This window comes from Balaenoptera acutorostrata, chromosome 9 (genome assembly GCF_949987535.1).
Source record: "Balaenoptera acutorostrata chromosome 9, mBalAcu1.1, whole genome shotgun sequence".
Lineage (NCBI taxonomy): Eukaryota > Metazoa > Chordata > Mammalia > Artiodactyla > Balaenopteridae > Balaenoptera > Balaenoptera acutorostrata.
Window position 1 is genome coordinate 46,747,372 of NC_080072.1, and position 20,359 is coordinate 46,767,730.

Below are 20,359 nucleotides of genomic sequence, written 5' to 3' on the forward strand. Positions count from 1 at the left end.
AATACACAGAAATTATCCACTATGTACGTTCTGAAAAGCCATGATCTCGCCAACATGTGTTCATAATAATAATAGTTGCCATTTACTAGGGCTTCCCATTTTGGACCCTGTGCTGGTTACTTTCTATATATTCCCTTTTATGCTTCTTAATCTAGCTAGGTGAGCATAATGGGCCCCCTTCATGATAAAGAAACGAGATGATCTTTGTGTAGCTATAACCAGTGGGAGGTTGGAGGCCTAATAAGTAGTGGCTTGGAATCCAACCCTTGACCAAACCGGGGCTCGCAGTGCCTTTGCCACCCGCTACGCTCTCGATCAGGGGATGGGGCCAGGAGAGCCGGCACCCGCCAGGCCGCACCCACTGCGGCCCCACGCAGCCTTAGCCTCGAGGAGCCTGCCAGGCGAGGCCTCTTCCGCCGCCACTAGGGCACGGCCCCCTCCTTGGCCTCCGCCGCCACACTTCCCTATCGGATGGCTTCCGGGGCCGGGGCCTCGCAGGTCCTCAGGAGAAGCTGAGCCAGCTAGCCGAAGCTCTGGGGAGGAAGGTTGTGCACCGTCTCTAAGCAACGCGCTGGGGCGGGGAGAGGGGGGCACGCCCTGTACGTCACTGAGGTGCGACCGGGCGGCGGTTGAAGCCGCCGCCGCCGCCGCCGCCTGCGGGTCTGAGAGGCTGGCTGAGGCGGCGCCGCTGCTGCCGGAAGCGCGATGCCTTGAACCTGGGGTGAGCTCCGTAGCGCTGGTCTGTCGCCGCTTCCCCTGCCCGCTGCTCCACAGCCCTCGGACAAGGAGGAGAAACGCCCCGCCGTTTCTAGGCCTCGGCTTAGGGTGTGGAGCTGGCTTGGGAGGCCCTTCCGTGGTCGCACTGTCTCTAAGCCAGTGGTTTCCAGTGACAGAGCGTGGAAGTGGCTTGTCCCGTTTTGCGGGGGGGGGAGTGGTTCTGGGGGATCAGGAGACAGCTTTTCCTCCTCGAGCGCGGATCCGCTTTTGAATGTTGCCGCCGGCGCAGTCAGTCGGCCTGCGGACGTAGCTGTTGGTTCCGAGTGCAGGTGCGCTTGAGGCGGGGCGGTGGCGGAAGGGTGGTGGGTGTGTTGAGTTAACGCGCGAGTGAGGCTAGAAACCTGTGCGCGCCCGCCGCCCGGGACACCCCAGTTAGAAACCCTTGCCTGGGTGATGGCTCAGAAATGGCCAAGTCCGTCTACTTAACCCGTCCTCCTGTTCTAAATTAGCTTAGGCTGCTCCCCTTGCCAAAGGCCTGGCCTTGTCGAACCAGCCACCGTGAGACCCGGCAGAGACCGGAAGTTTTCTGGCTACTAATTGTAGTATTCATTCTTGGAAAGGAAACTTTCTGTGTCGCTTTTGAAATGATTTCTTTGTTTTTTTTATCGTGTTACAGAATGTGAGTTTACTATTATTGTTCAAATTTATCCCCAACCCCTTTAAAATTGCAGTGTACGTCCGTGTTCTGACCCTGTCCTATTTCACCGTGCCAGGTGATGCAGTTCTCATCTCTGGCGTATTTCTAAAGCGGCCGTGACACTTCCTATGGCTTACAACTCTTAGATCTTATGCATGAAGTGATTCTTTTCCACCTCCCCCCACCCCACGCGCCCATTCTTCCTGCTATAATATGAGCTCCATCCGTTCTGAATTTCATCTGGAACGTGAGGTGCCCCGGACCAACGATCCTAAATTAGTCGCCTCTATATTGGAAAGCCCTCTAAGAAGTGATGCTTTCTGAATTCAGAACTCAAAAATAGTATGAATATTTCTCCTTTTCTCTGATGCTGCCTGGCTGCAGTTTCTAAATACTTCCCTCCAGGATATGGTTGTGTGTTTCCAAAATGTGTTCTTTGTCATTTGATAAAAGTGAGTTTTATATTTGGTGTGTGTTGTCTGATCCTTCTTAGTTCACATTTAAGCACTTGGCACACTTCCTTTCCCTTTCTCTTCCCCAAAAGGCAGAGAATGTCCAGAGAGAATTCTTACAAATCTAGTTAGTGCATTTTTCCAGATATGAAATGTATTTAGTAAACACCCTGGTGATATCAGAAACCCATGTTTTCAGTCTCCAAGTACTATCCTTTTGTAGTTTTTCTTTGCATAAAATTTTTGTCTGATTAAGGTCTTTGAGCCCAGAACAGGCGTTCTAGACTCTATAGTGGCTCTGACTAGTCTGATAGTTTCAATATGGTCTGTAATAACTGCTGTTACTTTCTTGTCTTGCAGGACAGCTGATAATCTGTTTACAGATCTAGAGTTTGAGTAAACAATGAGTAATAAAATAGGGACCTAGTTTTTAGTACTTAGTTTTTTCACTGATGCTAAAACGGACTTAACAGTGAAAATAGTTGATGATTATTTCAACTATAAATATCTCTTCTGTAAGTAAAGAAGTTGATACAAAATTTCATGGAGGTCTCAGAGAGTTTTTCTAAATACTACACTATTTGTGAGCTAGTCATCTTGTATTTCCAGGCTTTTCATCTTTGCTTTAATCCTTTTATGAATGGATATGGTTTAAATTTTCCTGAAGGTTTTTTTTTTCCAGTTACCCATGATGTGATTTTTATAGCTTTACAAAGCATATTTGAACTACAGCAATTCATTTTGTTAGAAAAAGCAGTGATCAAGTGTATGTTACCACCCACTAGGGAATGTGGCATTTTTGGAATCCTTGATATTCTTATGAGTTTCAAAATAACAATTATTCTTTATTTAGAAAATCCTTCAAATGTTTTTTTGAAAGCACATTGTTATCCTGCTTGAAAGGACTAAATTATAGGGGCACAATAGTATGAGAGCTGCCAGTTCTTTGAGAAGTCTTGACCAGAGATTTATCTTTTGCTGAATTCTATGCCAGTGGTTTGCAAATTAAGTTCCTGTTCAATACTGCTGTTTCATAATCTAGAGGGAAGTATTTTGCTCATACCAAATAATGAAAATTTCTCAATTTACATAAACATTAATGATACATTTTTACAATTTTATATTTTTTCTTCCATGTATTTTTTTTAACTTCAGCTTCTCTGCAACTAGTAGATGACTGAACAAGTTAACAAAACTCAAAAGAATACTAAGTTAATAATAAAAAACCAGAAACTGTCAGCAATATTTACTGTATCCATTCATAAACATTTATTGTGTGCTTATGTATCTGCCAGAAGAGAGAACACAGCTACTACCCTCAAGAAGCTCACAGAGGGGGATGGTCAAGTGACCTAACTGATGATATGTGCTGTGATAGAAGAATGTGCCGAGTCACCAAAGAGGAACATTGAAAAACCTGTGGCGGGTGACTAGAGGGTGGCCTCAGCAGATTGTTTCATGAACATGCATGCACCCTTGATTGTGGTTTTTTTGCATCTAGATCACAGAGTCATATTTTTATGCCCATGATGGATGTTGACATTTATCATTTTATGGTATTCAAAATGAACTGTAAATCCTGGGCTCTCTCCACTGAACCAGGTTGAGAACCACTTTTCCATGCTCTTTCAGTAGTCTCTAGATAGTGTTCCCTTTTAATCTGAGGAGTTAATAATTAGGTTTCCCAGATACCTGATACCAAGTGGAATTACAAGATAACAAGTTAATATGCTGCCTCAAATTATAGATTTTATTCAAAGTTAGGACACCAGTTCAAAACAATGCAGAAACAAAAGGGACCATTTTCTTTTTTTCTGGGGGGGGGGGGTACTTTTCATTGAGGTATAATTGATGTACAATATTATATAAGTTTCAGGTGTACAACATAGTGAATTATAATTTTTAAAGGTTATACTCCATTTATAGTTATTATAAAATATTGGCTATATTCCCTTTGTTGTACAATATATCCTCGTAGCTTACCTATTTTATACACAATAGTTTGTATATCTTAATCCCCTATCCCTATCTTTCCCCTCCCCTTTTCCCCCTCCCCACTGGTAACCACCAGTTTGTTCTCTGTTATATCTGTGAGTCTGTTTCTTTTTTGTTATATTCACTAGTTTATTTTTTTAGATTCCATATATTAGTGATGCATATGGTGTTTGTTTTTCTCTGTCTGACTTACTTCATTACTTCAATTTCAGGTGTACAGCAAAGTGAATCAGTTATACATATACATATATCCACTCTTTTTTAGATTATTTTCCCATATAGGCCATTACAGTGTACTGAGTAGTGTTCCCTGTGCTATACAGTAGGTCAATATTAGTTAACTATTTTATATATAGTAGTGTGTATATGTCAACCCCAATCTCCCAATTTATCCCTCTCCCCCTTTCCCCCTGGGTAACCATAAGTTTGTTTCCTACATCTGTGACTCTATTTCTATTTTGTAAATAAGTTCATTTGTACCATTTTTTTAGATTTCACATATAAGCAATATCATATGATATTTGTCTTTCTCTGACTTAATTCAGTCAGTATGACAAACTTTAGGTCCATCCATGTTGCTGCAAATGGCATTATATTTCGTTCTTTTTTATGGCTGAGCAATATTCCATTGTATATATGTACCACATTTTATTTATCCATTCATCCATTGATGGAGATTTAGGTTGCTTCCATGTCCTGGCTATTGTAAATAGCACTGCAATGGATATTGGGGTGCATGTATGTTTTCAAATTATGGTTTTCTCTGCATATATGCCCAGGAGTGGGATTGTTGGATCATATGGTAGCTCTATTTTTAGTTTTTTAAGGAACCTTCATTTTCTTCTCCATAGTGGCTATACCAATTCACATTCCCGCCAAGAGTGTAGGAGGGTTCCCTTTTCTCCACACCCTCTCCTGCATTTATTGTTGTAGATTTTTTGATGATGGCCATTCTGACCGGCGTGAGGTGGAGGTTTGATTTGCATTTCTCTAATAATTAGTGACGTTGAGCATCTTTTCTTGTGCTTGTTTGGCCATCTGTATGTCTTCTTTGGAGAAATGTCTGTTTAGGTCTGCATATTTTTTTGATTGGGTTGTTTGTTTTTTTGAAATAGAGCTGCATGAACTGTTTGTATATTTTGGAGATTAATCCCTTGTCAGTTGCTTCCTTTGCAAATATTTTCTCCCATTCTGTGGGTTGTCTTTTTGTGTTTATGGTTTCCTTTGCTGTGCAAAACCTTTTAAGTTTAATTAGGTCCCATTTGTTTATTTTTGTTTTTCTTTTCATTACTCTAGGAGGTGGATCAAAAAAGATCTTGCTGCAATTTACATCAAAGAGTGTTTTGCCTGTGTTTTCCTCTAAGAGTTTTATAGTGTCTGACCTTACATTTAGGTCTTTAATCCATTTTGAGTTTATTTTTGTGCATGGTGTTAGAGAATGTTCTAATTTCATTCTTTTACATGTAGCTGTCCAGTTTTCCCAGCACCATTTATTGAAGAGACTGTCTTTTCTCCATTATATATTCTTGTCTCCTTTGTCATAGATTAATTGACCATAGGTTTCTGGGTTTATCTCTGGACTTTCTATCCTGTTCCATTGATCTATATTTCTGTTTTTGCACCAATACCATACTGTGTTGATTACTGTAGCTTTGTAGTTTAGTCTGAAGTCAGGGAGCCTGATTCCTCCAACTCCGTTTTTCTTTCTCAAGATTGTTTTCACTATTCGGGATCTTTGTGTTTCCGTACAAATTTAAAAATTGTTTTGTTCTAGTTTTGTGAAAAATGCCATTGATAATTTGATAGGAATTGCATTGACTCTATAGATTGCCTTTGGTAGTATAGTCATTTTGACAATATTGATTCTTCCAATCCAAGAACATGGTATATCTTTCCATCTGTGTCATCTTCAGTTTCTTTCATCAGCATTTTATAGTTTTCAGAGTACAGGTCTTTTGCCTCCTTAGGTAGGTTTATTTCTACGTATTTTATTCTTTTTGATGCAGTGGTAAATGGAATTGTTCCCTTAATTTCTCTTTCTGATCTTTTGTTGTTAGTGTATAGGAATGCAAGAGATTTCTGTGTATTGATTTTTTATCCTGAAACTTTACCAAATTCATTGATGAGCTCTAGTAGTTTTCTAGTAGCATCTGTAGGATTTTCTGTGTATAGTATCTTGTCATCTTCAGTGACAGTTTTACTTCTTCTTTTCCAGTTTGGATTCCTTTTATTTCTTTTTCTTCTCTGATTGCCATGGCTAGGACTTCCAAAACTACGTTGAATGAAAGTGGTGACAGTGGACATCCTTGTCTTGTTCCTGATCTTAGAGGGAATGCTTTAAGCCTTTCACCATTGAGAAAGATGTTAGCTGTGGGTTTGTCATATATGGCCTTTATTATGTTGAGGTAAGTTCCCTCTATGCCCACTTGTTGGAGAGTTTTTATCATAAATGGGTGTTGAATTTTGTCAAAAGTTTTTTCTGCATCTATTGAGATGATCATATGGGTTTTATTCTTCAGTTTGTTAGTGTGGTGTATCACACTGACTGATTTGTGGATATTGAAGAATCCTTGCATCCCTGGGATAAATCCCACTTGATCATGGTGTATTATCCTTTTAATGTATTGTTGGACTCGAATTGCTAGTATTTTGTTGAGGATTTTTGTGTCTATGTTCATCAATGATATTGGCCTGTAATTTTCTTTTTTTGTGGCATCCTTGTCTGATTTTGGTATCAGGATGATTGTGGCCTCATAGAATGAGCTTGGGAGTGTTCCTTCCTCTGCAATTTTTAGGAGGAGTTTCAGAAGGATAGGTGTTAACTCTTCTCTAAATGTTTAATAGAATTTGCCTGTGAAGCCATCTGGTCCTGGACTTTTCTTTGTTGGAAGTTTTTAAATTACTGTTTCATTTTCAGTACTTGTGATTGGTTTGTTCATATTTTCTGTTTCTTTCTGGTTCAGTCTTAGAAGGTTGTACCTTTCTAAGAATTTGTCCATTTCTTCTAGGTTGTCCATTTTATTGGCATGTAGTTGTTTGTAATAGTCTCTTATGATCCTTTGTATTTCTGTTGTGTCAGTTGTAACTTCTATTTCATTTCTAATTTTATAGTTTTGAACCCTCTCCCTTTTTTTCTTGATGAGTTTGGCTAAAGGTTTATCAATTTTGTTTATCCTTTCAAAGAAGCAGCTTTTAGGCTCATTGATTTTTTTCTATTTTCTTCATCTATTTCATTTATTTCTGCTCTGATTTTTATGATTTCTTTCCGTCTACTAACTTTGGGTTTTGTTTGTTCTTCTTTCTCTGGTTGCTTTAGGTGTAAGGTTAGGTTGTTTATTTGAGATTTTTCTTGTTTCCTGAGGTAAGATTATATTGCTATAAACGTCCCTCTTATAACTGCTTTTGCTGTGTCCCATAGGTTTTGGATCTTTGTCTTTCATTGCAGTTGTCTCTAGGTATTTTTTTGATTTCCTCTTTGATTTCTTCAGTGATCCATTGGTTGTTTAGGAACATATTGTTTAGCCTCCATATATTTGTGTTTTTTACAGTTTTTTCCTGTAATTGACTTCTAGTCTCATAACGTTGTGGTCAGAAAAGATGCTTGATATGATTTCAATTTTCTTAAATTTGCTGAGGCTTGATGTGTGGCCCAAGAGGTGATCTATCCTGGAGAATGTTTCATGGGCACTTGAGAAGAAACTGTATTCTGCTGCTTTCAGATGGAATGTTCTATAAATATAAATTAAGTCCATCTGATCTAATACGTCATTTAAGGCCTGTGTTTCCTTATTGATTTTCTATCTGGATCACCTCTCCATCGATGAAAGTGGGTTGTTAAAGTCCCCCACTATTGTTGTGTTACTGTCAGTTTCTCCTTTTATGGTTCTTAGCATTTGCCTTATATAGTGAGGTGCTCCTGTGCTGGGTGCATATATATTTACGATTGTTATATCTTCTTCTTGGATTGATCCCTTGATCATTATGTAATGTCCTTCTTTGTCTCTTGTAACAGTCTTTATTTTAAAGTCTATTTTGTCTGATATGAGTATTGCTACTCCAGCTTTCTTTTGATTTCCATTTGCATAGGATACCTTTTTCCATCCCCTCACTTTCTGTCTGTATGTGTCCCTAGATCTGAAGTGGGTCTCTTGTAGACAGCATACATACGGGTCTTGGTTTTGTATCCATGCAGCTAGTCTATGTCTTTTGGTTGGAGTATTTAATCCATTTACATTTAAGGTAATTATTGATATGTATGTTCTTAATGCCATTTTGTTAATTGTTTTGGATTTGTTTTTGTAGGTCTTTTTTCTTCCTTCTCTTTTGTTCTCTTGTCTTGTGATTTGGTAACTATCTTTAGTGTTGTGTCTGGATAGCTTTCTCTTTTTTGTGTATGTATCTACTGTAGATTATTGGTTTGCAGTTCCCATGAGGTTTTGATATAGCAGTCTATATATATATGATTGTTTAAGTTTCTGGTCTCTTAATTTCTAATGCATTTCCAATATCCTGCATTTGTACTCTCCTCACAGTTGCTGGCTTTGATATCATATTTGTGTGTGGATGATTTCCTACCTTTACTTTATATTTGCCTTTACCAGTGAGCTTTCCCATTTGTAATTTTCTTGTTTCTAGTTGTGGCCTTTTCTTTTCTGCCTAGAGAAGTTCCTTTAGGATTGTTGTAAAGCTGGTTTGGTGGTGCTGAATTCTTTTAGGTTTTGCTTGTCTGTAAAGCTTTTGATTTATCCGTCAAATCTGAATGAGGCGCTTGCTGGGTAGAGTATTCTTGGTTGTAGGTTTTTTCTTTTCATCATTTTAAATATATCATGCCACTCCCTTCTGGCCTCAGAGTTTCTGCTGAAACTCTGAGTTTCTGGGATTCCCTTGTATGTTATTTGTTGCTTTTCCCTTGTTGCTTTTAATATTTCTTCTTTGTCTTTAATTTTTGTCAGTTTGATTAATATAAGTCTTGGTGTGTTCCTCCTTGAGTTTATCTTATATGGGACTTTCTGCACTTCCTGGACTTGAGTGAGTGTTTCCCTTCTCATGTTAGGGAAGTTTCCGGCTATAATCTCTTCAAATATTTTCTCAAGCCCTTTCTGTCTCTCTTCTTCTTCTGGGACCCCTATAATGCAAATGTTGGTGCATTTAATGTTGTCCCAGAGGTCTCTGAGACTGTCCTCATTTCTTTTCATTGTTTTTTCTTTATTCTGTTCTGCAGCAGTGATCTCCACCACTCTGTCTTCCAGCTTACTTATTTGTTCTTCTGCCTCATTTATTCTGCTGTTGATTCCTTCTAGTGTATTTTTCACTTCAGTTATTGTATTGTTCATCTTTGTTTGTTTGTTCTTTAAATCTTTAAATCTTTGTTAAACATTTCTTGTATCTTCTCGATCAGTGCCTCCATTCTTTTTCTCAAATCTTGGATCATCTTTACTATCATTACTCTAAATTATTTTTCAGGTAGATTGCCTATCTCCACTTCACTTAGTTATTCTTTTGGGTTTTCATCTTGTTCCTTCATCTGGAGCATATTTCTCTGTCGTCTCATTTTGTGAAACTTTCTGTGTGGATGGACTCCTTTCCACAGGCTGCAGGATCATAGCTCCTCTTGCTTCTGGTGTCTGGCCCCTGGTGTGTGAGGTTGGTCCTGAGACTTGTTCAGGCTTCCTGGTGGGAGGGACTGGTGCCTGCCCACTGGTGCGTGGAGCTGGGTTTTGTCCCTCTGGTGGGCAGGGCCGTGTCAAGGGGTGTGTTTAGGGGTGGCTGTGAGCTCAGTACAGCTTTAGGCAGCCTGTCTGCTGATGGGTGGCGCTGTGTTCCTGTCTTGCTGGTTGTTTAGCCTGAGGCGTCCAGCACTGGCGCCTGTAGGCTGTTGTGTAGGGCCAGGTCTTTGTGCCAAAATGGGGGCCTTCAGGAGAGCTCATGATGATCAGTATTCCCTGGGGCCTCTGCCACCAGTGACCTTGCCCCCACAGTGAGCCACAGACAACCCCTGCCTCCATAGGAGACCCTCCAAACCCACAGGTAGGTCTAGCCCAGGCTCCTATGAAGTCACTTCTTTGTGCTGGGTCCCAGTACACATGAAATCTTGTGTATGCCCTCAAGAGTGGAGTCTCTGTTTCCCTCAGTCCTGTGGAGTTCCTGCACTCAAGGCCCACTGGCTTTCTAAGCCAAATGCTCGGGGGGCTCCAATTCCAGCTCAGGCTGGGGAGCCTGACATGGGGCCCAGAACTCTCACTCCTGTGGGAGAATCTCTGTAATACAATTATTTTCCAGTTTGTGGGTCACCCATCCTACTGGTACAGATTTGATTATATTGCAAAAGCGTCCCTCCTACCATCTAGTTGTGGCTTTTCTTTGTCTTTGGATGTAAAATATCTTTTTTTGTAGGTTCCAGTCTTTCTTGTCCATGGTTGTTCAGCAGTTAGTTGTGATTTTGGTGTTTTCATGTGAGGAGGTGAGCTCTAGTCCTTTTACTCTGCCGTCTTGTCAGGAATCGAGAGGTTGCTTTTGGTTTGGATGCTTGCTGCCTCTTTCCTCAGTGTGTGTTGGCTGTTATTCCTTTGATATGAGTGTGTAGGTGCAGCAGGCCATGCGCACACCTGATACAGCAGGGACAGTAATTGGCTCCTCCTCCCGTGGATCCCAGTGGCAGCCACAGCCCACACACTCCCTGGACAGCAGGGGCAGTGCTTGACACCTGCTCGCTGCCTGTGCACACTCCCCAGATGGTGGGGGCAGCGATTGCTGCCTGCTCACAGGTTTTCCAACAGTAGCGGTGGCCCACGCCCCCCTGGGACAGTGGGGGCAACACTTGGCGCCCATTCACAGGTCTTGCAGCGGCGGCCCTCGCACTCCCAGGACAGCAGGGGCAGCAACTGGATCCTGCTTGCAGGTCTCTTAGTGGTGGCGGCTACCTGTGCCCACCTCTGGAGCCCATAATGACAGTGGTGGTGGCCTGTGCCTGTCTCTGGAGCCCACAGTGGCAGTGGCAGCTCACACCTGCCCCCAGAGCTTGTGTAGGTGGTGTCCTGTTGCCTGAGACCATGCGTGCAGGGAAAGAAGCTCCTATAGCGGTCCCACCCCTCTCCTTGTGCGCCCCCCAGCAGTGGCACCTTGCCTCTCTGGTTGGCCCAGGCTTCTTCTGAGCACACCCTCAGTTGCCACACTCTAGCCTCTTCAGGCTGTCTCCACACAGCCAACCCTGGTCCTCTCCCTGGGTCTGACCTCCGAAACCTGAGCTTCAGCACGCAGCCTCCGCCCACACCAGTGGACAAGCATCTCAGCCTGGGGAGTACAAGGTGATGGTACCAACGTCTGTGCAGGTCACTCTCCATTTTGCCTTCTGCAATCTGGTTTCTGCACTCTGCTCAAGGCTTCAAGGCTCCCCTTCCATCCAGGCTGATCTCCCCGCCAGTGAGGGGACTTCCCAGGGTATGGGAACCTTACCTCCTTCACAGCTCCCTCCCTAGGGTGTAGGTCCCATCCCAATTCTTTTCTCTTTCTCTTTTCTTTTTTTCTTTTTCTTTTGTCCTTCCTGGTTACATGGAGGTTTTCTTGCCCTTTAGGAAGTCTGAGGTCTTCTGCCAGTGTTCGGTAGATGTTTTGTGCAAATCGTTCCACTTGTAGATGTGTTTTTGACGTATTTGTAGGAAGAGGTGAGCTCCATGTCTTACTCATCCGCCATCTTGATTCCTCTCCCTCATTGTAGTTTTGATTTGCGTTTCTCTAATAATTAGTGATGTTGAGCATTTTTTCATGTGCCTATTGGCCATTTGTATGTCTTCTTTGGAGAAGTGTCTATTTAGGTCTTCTGACCATTTTTTTATTGGTTTTTTTTTTTTTATTGAGTTGTGTGAGTTGTTTGTATATTTTGGAAATTAAGCCCTTGTCAGTTGCATCGTTTGCAAATATTTTCTCCCAGTCCGTAGGTTGTCATTTTGTTTTGTTTATGGTTTCCTTTGCCTTGCAAAAGCTTATAATTTTGATTAGGTCCCATTTGTTTATTTTTGCTTTTATTTATATTGCCTTGGGAGACTGACCTAAGAAAACATTACTACAGTTTCTGTCAGAGAATGTTTTGCCTATGGTCTCTTCTAGGAGTTTTATGTTGTCATATCTTATATTTAAGTCTTTAAGCCATCTTGAGTTTTTTGTTTTCTTTTTTAATTTTATTTATTTATTTATGGCTGTGTTGGGTCTTCGTTTCTGTGCGAGGGCTTTCTCTAGTTGCGGCAAGTGGGGGCCACTCTTCATCGCGGTGCGCGGGCCTCTCACTATCGTGGCCTCTCTTGTTGCGGAGCACAGGCTCCAGACACACAGGCTCAGCAATTGTGGCTCACGGACCTAGTCGCTCCGCGGATGTGGGGTCTTCCCAGACCAGGGCTCGAACCCGTGTCCCCTGCATTGGCAGGCAGATTCTCAACCACTGCGCCACCAGGGAAGCCCCCTTGAGTTTATTTTTGTATATGGTGTGAAGGAGTGTTCTAACTTCATTGATTTACATGTGGCTGTCCTGCTTTCCCACCACGACTTGCTGAAGAGACTGTCTTTTCTCCGTTGTATGTTCTTGCCTCTTTTTTCAAAGGTTAATTTACTGTAGGTGTGTGGATTTATTTCTAGGCGCTCTATTCTGTTCCATTGATCCATATGTCTGTTTTTGTGCCAATACCACACTGTTTTGATTACTGTAGCTTTGTAGTATTGTCTAAGTCTGGGAGGGTTATGCCTCCATCTTTGTTCTTTCTCCTCAGAATTGCTTTGGCAATTCTGGGTCTTTTATGGTTCCATATAAATTTTAGGATTATTTGTTCTAGTTTTGTGAAAAATGTCATGGGTTATTTGATAGGGATTGCATTGAATCTGTAGATTGCTTTGGGTAGTATGGTCATTTTAACAATATTAATTCTTCCAATCCAAGAGCATAGAATATTTTAACATTTATTTGAATCATCTTCAGTTTCCTTTATCAATGCTTTATAGTTCTCAGCATATAAGTTTTTCACCTCCTTGGTCGGGTTTATTCCTAAGTATTTTTTTGGGGTGGGGGGGGTGTGCAATTTTAAAAGGGATTTTTTTTTTTACTTTCCCTTTCTGGTATTTCATTTTTAGTGTAAAGAAATGCAACAGATTTCTGTATGTTAATCTTGTATCCTGATACCTTGCTGAATTTATTTACCAGTACTAGTAGTTTTTGTGTGGAGTTGTTAGGGTTTTCTATATATATTATCATGTCATCTGCATATAATTATAATTTTACCTCTTAAAAGGGACCATTTTGTAACTCAATAAACAAACAACTAAATCTCTTTAATATCTGTTTGGTGGGCATATTGATTAAGTTATCATTAATATTTTACATGAAATCTTAAAACCATATATTTCAAAAGTTTAATTTTTTCTTTGTTAAGAATTGTAGGTATAATTTAAAGTTTTCAGTCTGGTTGATTAGAATATTTTATTGCATTTTTATTAAATCAGTACAGGAATGCTAGAGGGAATTTAAGTTTCACTTTGGGAGTGAAATATTAGGTTAGAGGTCACCTTCTCCACTTCTCATTCAAGCAAAAATTTTCTCTAAAACACTAATTAGATGAACTTCTTATTTTTGCTTAAACACCTCCACCTTTCCAATGAATGCAAGCTCACATGCTTTGCAAGACAGCCCTTAACCCTTCTGGATAATTATGGATGATAGGAAATTCTTATACTGACCTGAAATCAGCCTAATTTATACTGACCATTCTGGTCTCTGTAATTATATAAAGTAAATATTACTTCCTCTTCCACATGAAAGCTCTTCAGGTGTTTGAACAAACCTATCATCATGCTCCATGTTGTTACGGAACTATGATTATCTAGAATAAATTGCTTTGCTTCCTCTTCTAGATCCATAACATCTTGTGTGCTTTCCCAAATATATTCAAATGATTAGTGCCCTTTAAAAGTGTCACTGCTTAGAGCTGATTAGAGAACTTTGGTGTGTTGGAACCATTACAGAGCACAGTGGAACTAGGCTCTTGCTCTGGACATCTGCTTCTAGCAAGAGTTTAGGATTATTTTAGCATCTTTCTTATCGCTATTTACTGTTTACTTATTTTGACTGGAACCCTCAGACCTTTTATATTTTATTTGCTTTTAAACATAACTTACCTATGTGCTTTATGTGCCTTTCAAAACATATTCAGGATTTAACTTTTAGTCATATTTGACATAATTTATTCGATTTCAGAAAATAAGTATCCATTTTCAGTCTTAATTCTGGTATTCTGTGGACATTATTTGTTCATTCCAGTTTCAGTCATCCACAGATTGGGCAGGCATGCAGTCTTGTCTTTGTGTCATAAACAAAAATGGTAAACATCCCATCTCTTGGTGCTAATCTCCCTCTCCTTCTGCCTAGGCTTTAGTCACTCTGGCTTTTTTTTTTTTTTTTAACCTCAAAGTCACCATACTCCTTCCTATGTTAGGCACTTTCTATAACCTCTGCCTGGAATGTCCTCCCCTTGCCATGCCTCTATCCCTCTCTTCGCTGGCTAACTCTGACTGATAGCAAATCAAATGTTTGCCCAAGGACGTCTTCCCTGTCACAAGACTAGGTCAAGTCCCCCTTTTATAGGCTTTCAGTACCCTATACTTGTTTGGCTTAGCACTTATTATTTTGAAATTATGTATTTATTGGTGTGATTGTTGTCTCTTCCCCACTGAATCAGATGCTCCATGGTGGCAAGAACCCTGTTTCTTACACTCACTATTGTATCCCCAGAACACAGCACAGTGCCGGGCATATGGTGCTTGTTGAATTTAATTTTTTAAAAGGCCATGTAACGGTGGCTCCCTAACACCAGTGTACAGCCTTTGGCTCCTGATGATGTTTTCACACATCTGGATTAGAACAAGAAAAATAAGGACCATAGTGTTACTGTATGTAGTATACGTCAGTGTGAAATTACTGCCTTCTTGGGAAGGACTTTTATTCTAGTATTATATCCTTCTATTTCCTAGGTTATAAGTTATTCTTTAAATTCTTGTTACGCTTTAGGGATTTTTTCATTTATTTTTGGAAACTATCCTTACTTAGAATAGAAATAAATGTGCAACACCATGGTGCTTTGAGACTTTACTAGACTATGAAATCCAGAAATTACTAATGTTGAGTACTCTAGAGACCTCCTCTAAGGTAAAAGCTTTGTTTCTCTTTGAATACGATTGCTATGAATCCACTTGGCTATATTTAAAGTACATAATTTTGCCTTCAGAGATGGTTATTTAGTGGCCTGGATCTTCCTCAACAACTTCCTTTCATTTATCTCTGTAATACATATTTATCATTGCCAAGTAGGCTCAGATTCAAAACAGTAATTGTTGAGTTTTTCTCTTTAGAACAGTTGTACTTTTCCTATATTTAATGTGACTAAAAGAATAAACCTCAAATATAACACATTAAATTTGAATACAAAGCAAAATTTGCATATTTATGGTGACTGAGAAATCTTATTGTAAATGATTTTATATTTTAAAGTTATATGTTTTATATTTTAGAGTTATAACTTTTAATTTTTTTGATTAAATGATAAAGCAGGTTTCCTGACAAAATTTTTACTATAAATTGTTACTATTTCACCTGCTTTATATGATATGAGTGTTAATTCAGGTGAGGTAAAATGATAGTCTTTGACGTGTAAATAAAATGGAATTTCTTGGAGGGGGGGGATCAGATTCTTTTTAATTTTTTCTTTTTTAACTTTGGGTTTGTTTGTTTATTTATTTATTTATTTATGGCTGTGTTGGGTCTTCGTTTCTGTGCGAGGGCTTTCTCTAGTTGCGGCAAGTGGGGGCCACTCTTCATCGCGGTGCGCAGGCCTCTCATTATCGCTGCCTCTCTTGTTGCGGAGCACAGGCTGCAGACGCTCAGGCTCAGTAATTGTGGCTCATGGGCCTAGTTGCTCCGTGGCATGTGGGATCTTCCCAGACCAGGGCTCGAACCCATGTCCCCTGCATTAGCAGGCAGATTCTCAACCACTGCGCCACCAGGGAAGCCCCGATTCTTTTTAATTTTAATGCTTTTCTCTTTTTCTAACTTTATTTTTTTTTAAAAAACTCTAATATTAGCTTTGTGGCTTTGTTAATTTAACCTCTCTGTGCTTGTTTCCTTAACTATCTTGTTTCTTCATCTGTGAAATGGTTATCATGAGGATTTAAATAACTAAATTCATGAATACATATAAAGTACTTAGAAGATTGTGTTACACAGTAGAAGTGGTGAACGAATATTAGTTGATTTTACTATTATTAGTAGTGGTATTCGTATTGAAATGGGATTTCCTTATTCAGCTGTAGAATATATCAGGATAGATAAATACTAAAAATTTATCTTGTTTTCTATTTTAACCATATCTCAGTGCTTAATATTTTGATAAATCATTATTTACCAAAGGAGAAAAAACTGTCTAGAATAAACGCATCCAACTCTTCTCTAGCCACAATACATAGAATTATATCCTTCAAGACTTTAGCGTGATTATTAAATAAATGTTTTGTGATTAAATTTTAAGTCAATTCAGTAACTTATTGATCTACATTGATAGTAGATTATTAAAGTAGTGATCCAGCCTTTTAACTAAAATATCACCTTCATATTTAGAAAACAAGTTACATAAATTCTAAATTAAAAATACCTAGAGGAGGGACTTCCCTGGTGGCACAGTGGTTAAGAATCCGCCTGCCAGTGCAGGGGACATGGGTTCAAGCCCTCGCCCGGGAAGATCCCACATGCCCTGGAGCACCTAAGCCCGTGTGCCACAGCTCTTGAACCTGCACTCTAGAGCCCATGAGCCACAACTACTGAGCCTGTGTGCCACAACTACTGAAGCCCGCGTGCCTAGAGCCTGTGCTCCACAACAAGAGAAGCCACCACAATGAGAAATCCATGCACTGCAATGAAGAGTAGCCCCCGCTCACCACAACTAGAGAAAGCCCGCATGCAGCAACAAAGACCCAATGCAGCCAAAAATAAATAAATAAATAAATAAATAATTAAAAAATAAATACCTAGAGGAGTTAAAAAGCAAAAGCACTTTTTTTTTCTAAGCAGAAAATATAACATACTTGAATTAGCTAAAAAGTCTGTTTAATTTACATGTATTTTACAATTAACATTAAGTTGTACATTTATAAATAAAGTAATTCTGCAATAAGTTTTTTAGCTGATCTATTTATATCATGATTATACATCACAGTATATCATAGCGTTAAAGAATATAAGCACTAGAATCTAAAAAACATGAGTTCAAATTTCACTTCAACCATTTACCAACTGTTTTTTTTTCATATAAATTTATGATTTATTTTTGGCCGTGTTGGGTCTTCATTGCTGTGCATGGGCTTTCCTTCTAGTTGCGGCAAGCGGGGGCTACTCTTTGTTGCAGCGCACAGGCTTCTCACTGAGGTGGCTTCTCTTGTTGCGGAGCACGAGCTCTAGGTGTACGGACTTCAGTAGTTGTGGCACGCAGATCTCAGTAGTTGTGGCTCGCAGGCTCTAGAGCACAGGCTCAGTAGTTGTGGCACACAGGCTTAGTTGCTCCACAGCACATGGGATCTTCCCAGACCAGGGCTCCCTGCATTGGCAAGTGGATTCTTAACCACTGCACCACCAGGGAAGTGCTACCAACTGTTTAACTTTTTTTGGGGGGGCTGCGTTGGGTCTTCGTTGCTGCGCATGGGCTTTCTCTAGTTGTGGCGAGCAGAGGTTACTCTTTGTTGTGATGCGCAGGCTTCTCATCGCAGTGGCTTCTCGTGTTGCACAGTATGGGCTCTAGGCGTGCAGACTTCAGTAGTTGCAGCACACGGGCCCCTAGAGTGCACAAGCTTCAGTAGTTGCGGTGCATGGGCCCAGTAGTTCTGGCGTGCAAGCTCAGTAGTTGTGGCGCACAGGCTTAGTTGCTCCTTGGCATGTGGGATCTTCCTGGACCAGGGATCGAACCCGTGTCCCCTGCATTGGCAGGCGGATTCTTAACCACTGCACCACCAGGGAAGTCCCCAGCTGTTTAACTTTAGATAAGTCACTCAACTCTATTTCCTTATCTGTCAACTAGGAATATAATAATGCCTACCTCTTAGGGTTATTGGAAGAAATAAATGAGATAATATATGAAAGCCCTTAGTTTGGAGCCTGACATGGTAAGCAGTCAGGAAATGTTCTTAGGAAAATTATATGAGGTAAACAAACTTCCTATTAAATACAATCACTTAAATGCCTCTGTGTGTGTGTGTGTGTGTGTGTGTGTGTGTGTGTGTGTAATGGTTTTTAACTTGGCAAAATTATAGGAATTCACCCTCCCAATAAGATAAATGAATCCTGTATTCTCATTTACCTGTATGATCTTTAAAAAATTGAACTGTAAATCTTTACTTTCAAATATAGTTTTTTAAATAAATTCCACCTTAGGCTCATGTAAGTCTGTTGAGATCTCACTTAAAAGTATTTCTGTTTTTCTTTATTTTCTTGAAGGGATGGGTATGTTGCCATTTTTATATTACATGTAAAAATAACTTTTATGTATATTTGACAGAAACGATGTGAAGCAACACTCTTTTTGGATTTCATAAGGCATCATTTCATCATGGGACAGCAAATTTCGGATCAGACGCAGCTGGTTCTTAACAAGTTACCAGAAAAAGTAGCAAAACATGTCACATTGGTTCGAGAAAGTGGCTCCTTAACTTATGAAGAATTTCTTGGAAGAGTAGCAGAACTTAATGATGTGTAAGACTTGCTCTTTTTCATTTTATTTTCTCCCCCTGACATATGCCACAGTGTTGTGACTGTCTGAGAGATAAGCACACGTATTGGTTGGTAAGAGAATGTTTTCAGCAGCAGTTAGCAAATATTTATTGAGTACTATAAGACTTTCTATGTAGCTATCTAAAAATATGCCATAGGACTAAAAGAATAGAAGGAACTTAAAACTGAATTTTGAACACAGGCATATAAATTGACCCTTGTTTGAAAGCACTAAAGGAGGTGCATAACAGAAGAGAATATACCAGTTAGTCATCTAGAGAAAGGCGCCTAGGATAGTCAAAGGGCACTTCAGGTTTCTGAATATGAACCAGTTCATCTAGTTAATAAATAAATCCTCTGTGTTTGTTCATTGAACCATTATTTTGCCAGAGAAATATATATATGGTAATAATTCATTTGTCATCACTGAAGAATAAGATATTTTGTATATAAATATTTTCTAATTAGCTATCATGTTTACATCTTTACTTAACTCTTGAATAGATTTCTAAGATGGAGTATAAACTTCTCTGCCTACTTAGCACATCCAATGGAACAGCCTTCTCTTTGTGAATTATTCTTTATTAAATCAATTTTTATGCTGATCTGTATAGAAGCTATTAAAATATACCGAGCTTTTTGTACCTGAATGACCCCAGATTGTTATACTTTTAAAATATTCCATTTTTGTTTGTGTGTTCTCCCTTAGTGACAGGAGAGCAGATGTCACTTCTTTCTATTAAGTCTTCCTCTAGCGGCACCCATATCCGACTCTCTTTGTATATATATCTTCTGTCTCCCTGGGGGTATAGTTATAACTTATTGGCATTGCCTTTTAAATGAGATCTTAAAGGTTCTTTCTTTAGTCTATTCAACTTAGCTAACGTTCACTGAACACATAGTATGTGCAAGGCACTCTGCTGACAGTCAGACATTTTAACTGAGGCCTAAAGTGATTACCCAAGTATCGATGGCAGATCCAGCTTTCGCCAAGTCTGAAGATCTTTCCACTATCCCATATTACCTCTCCTTAAACCCCCAAAAGGCCAAACAAAATCACCAAGCAGTTTGGAACCACTTAGTATATATAAATTTATATTATAGTCACTATTAATAGTTTAGGGTAAAATACATGAATGTACTCAGTAAGCTTTGCAATAACTGCATTGGATAAGAGACATATTATACTTGGCCATTTAGAACACATTAGATAAAGAGAAGGAAATGCAGTCTTTTTATGGACATGGCTGGAGTGTCCTGTTATTAGCCAGTCATGAAGAATAAAGCATTCTTAACTCTTAAAAGTTATTTTAGAAGATCATTTCTTTTAAGAACACTGGATTTCACTCATTAAAAACAGACCCCCCCCCCCAAAAAAAAAAAGCCCTGTATGGATATATGGATGGATCCTGTGTAGATATATATATAAATGCATAGAAAATGAACTGGAAGGATATACACTGGGTCTCTGGGGAGCTGATGGAAAAGGGGAGCAGAGAAGGGAGATTTTACATTTTACTGTGTATATTTGTGTATTGTCTGATCTTTTATAATAAAAATGTAGTCATGGGTTTTTAAAACTCTAGCATTTTACTTTGTTCTTTTTTTTTTTTTTAAAGATCATCCAAATGGTAGCATTTGAGGCATTACTTCTGAGACCGTATTCTTAAGGAATAAAATTGGATTGAGAATTTAATAGTATCATAAGAGTGG

General features: G+C 39.6%; 1 protein-coding gene across 3 annotated transcripts in view; it reads left to right on the top strand.

Annotated features, from left to right (window-relative positions):
• Positions 1–436: 436 nt before the first annotated feature.
• The window catches only part of RNF141 (ring finger protein 141), a 48,573-nt gene continuing 28,650 nt past the window's right edge, over positions 437–20,359 (top strand). The window contains exons 1-2 of one of the 3 annotated variants that reach the window (XM_057553455.1): positions 437–545; positions 18,435–18,628. In XM_057553455.1, the coding sequence (XP_057409438.1) occupies positions 18,486–18,628 (143 nt within the window). In that variant the 5' untranslated portion in view covers positions 437–545; positions 18,435–18,485. The other 2 variants (XM_007174933.2, XM_007174934.3) reach the window with 2 other exon arrangements.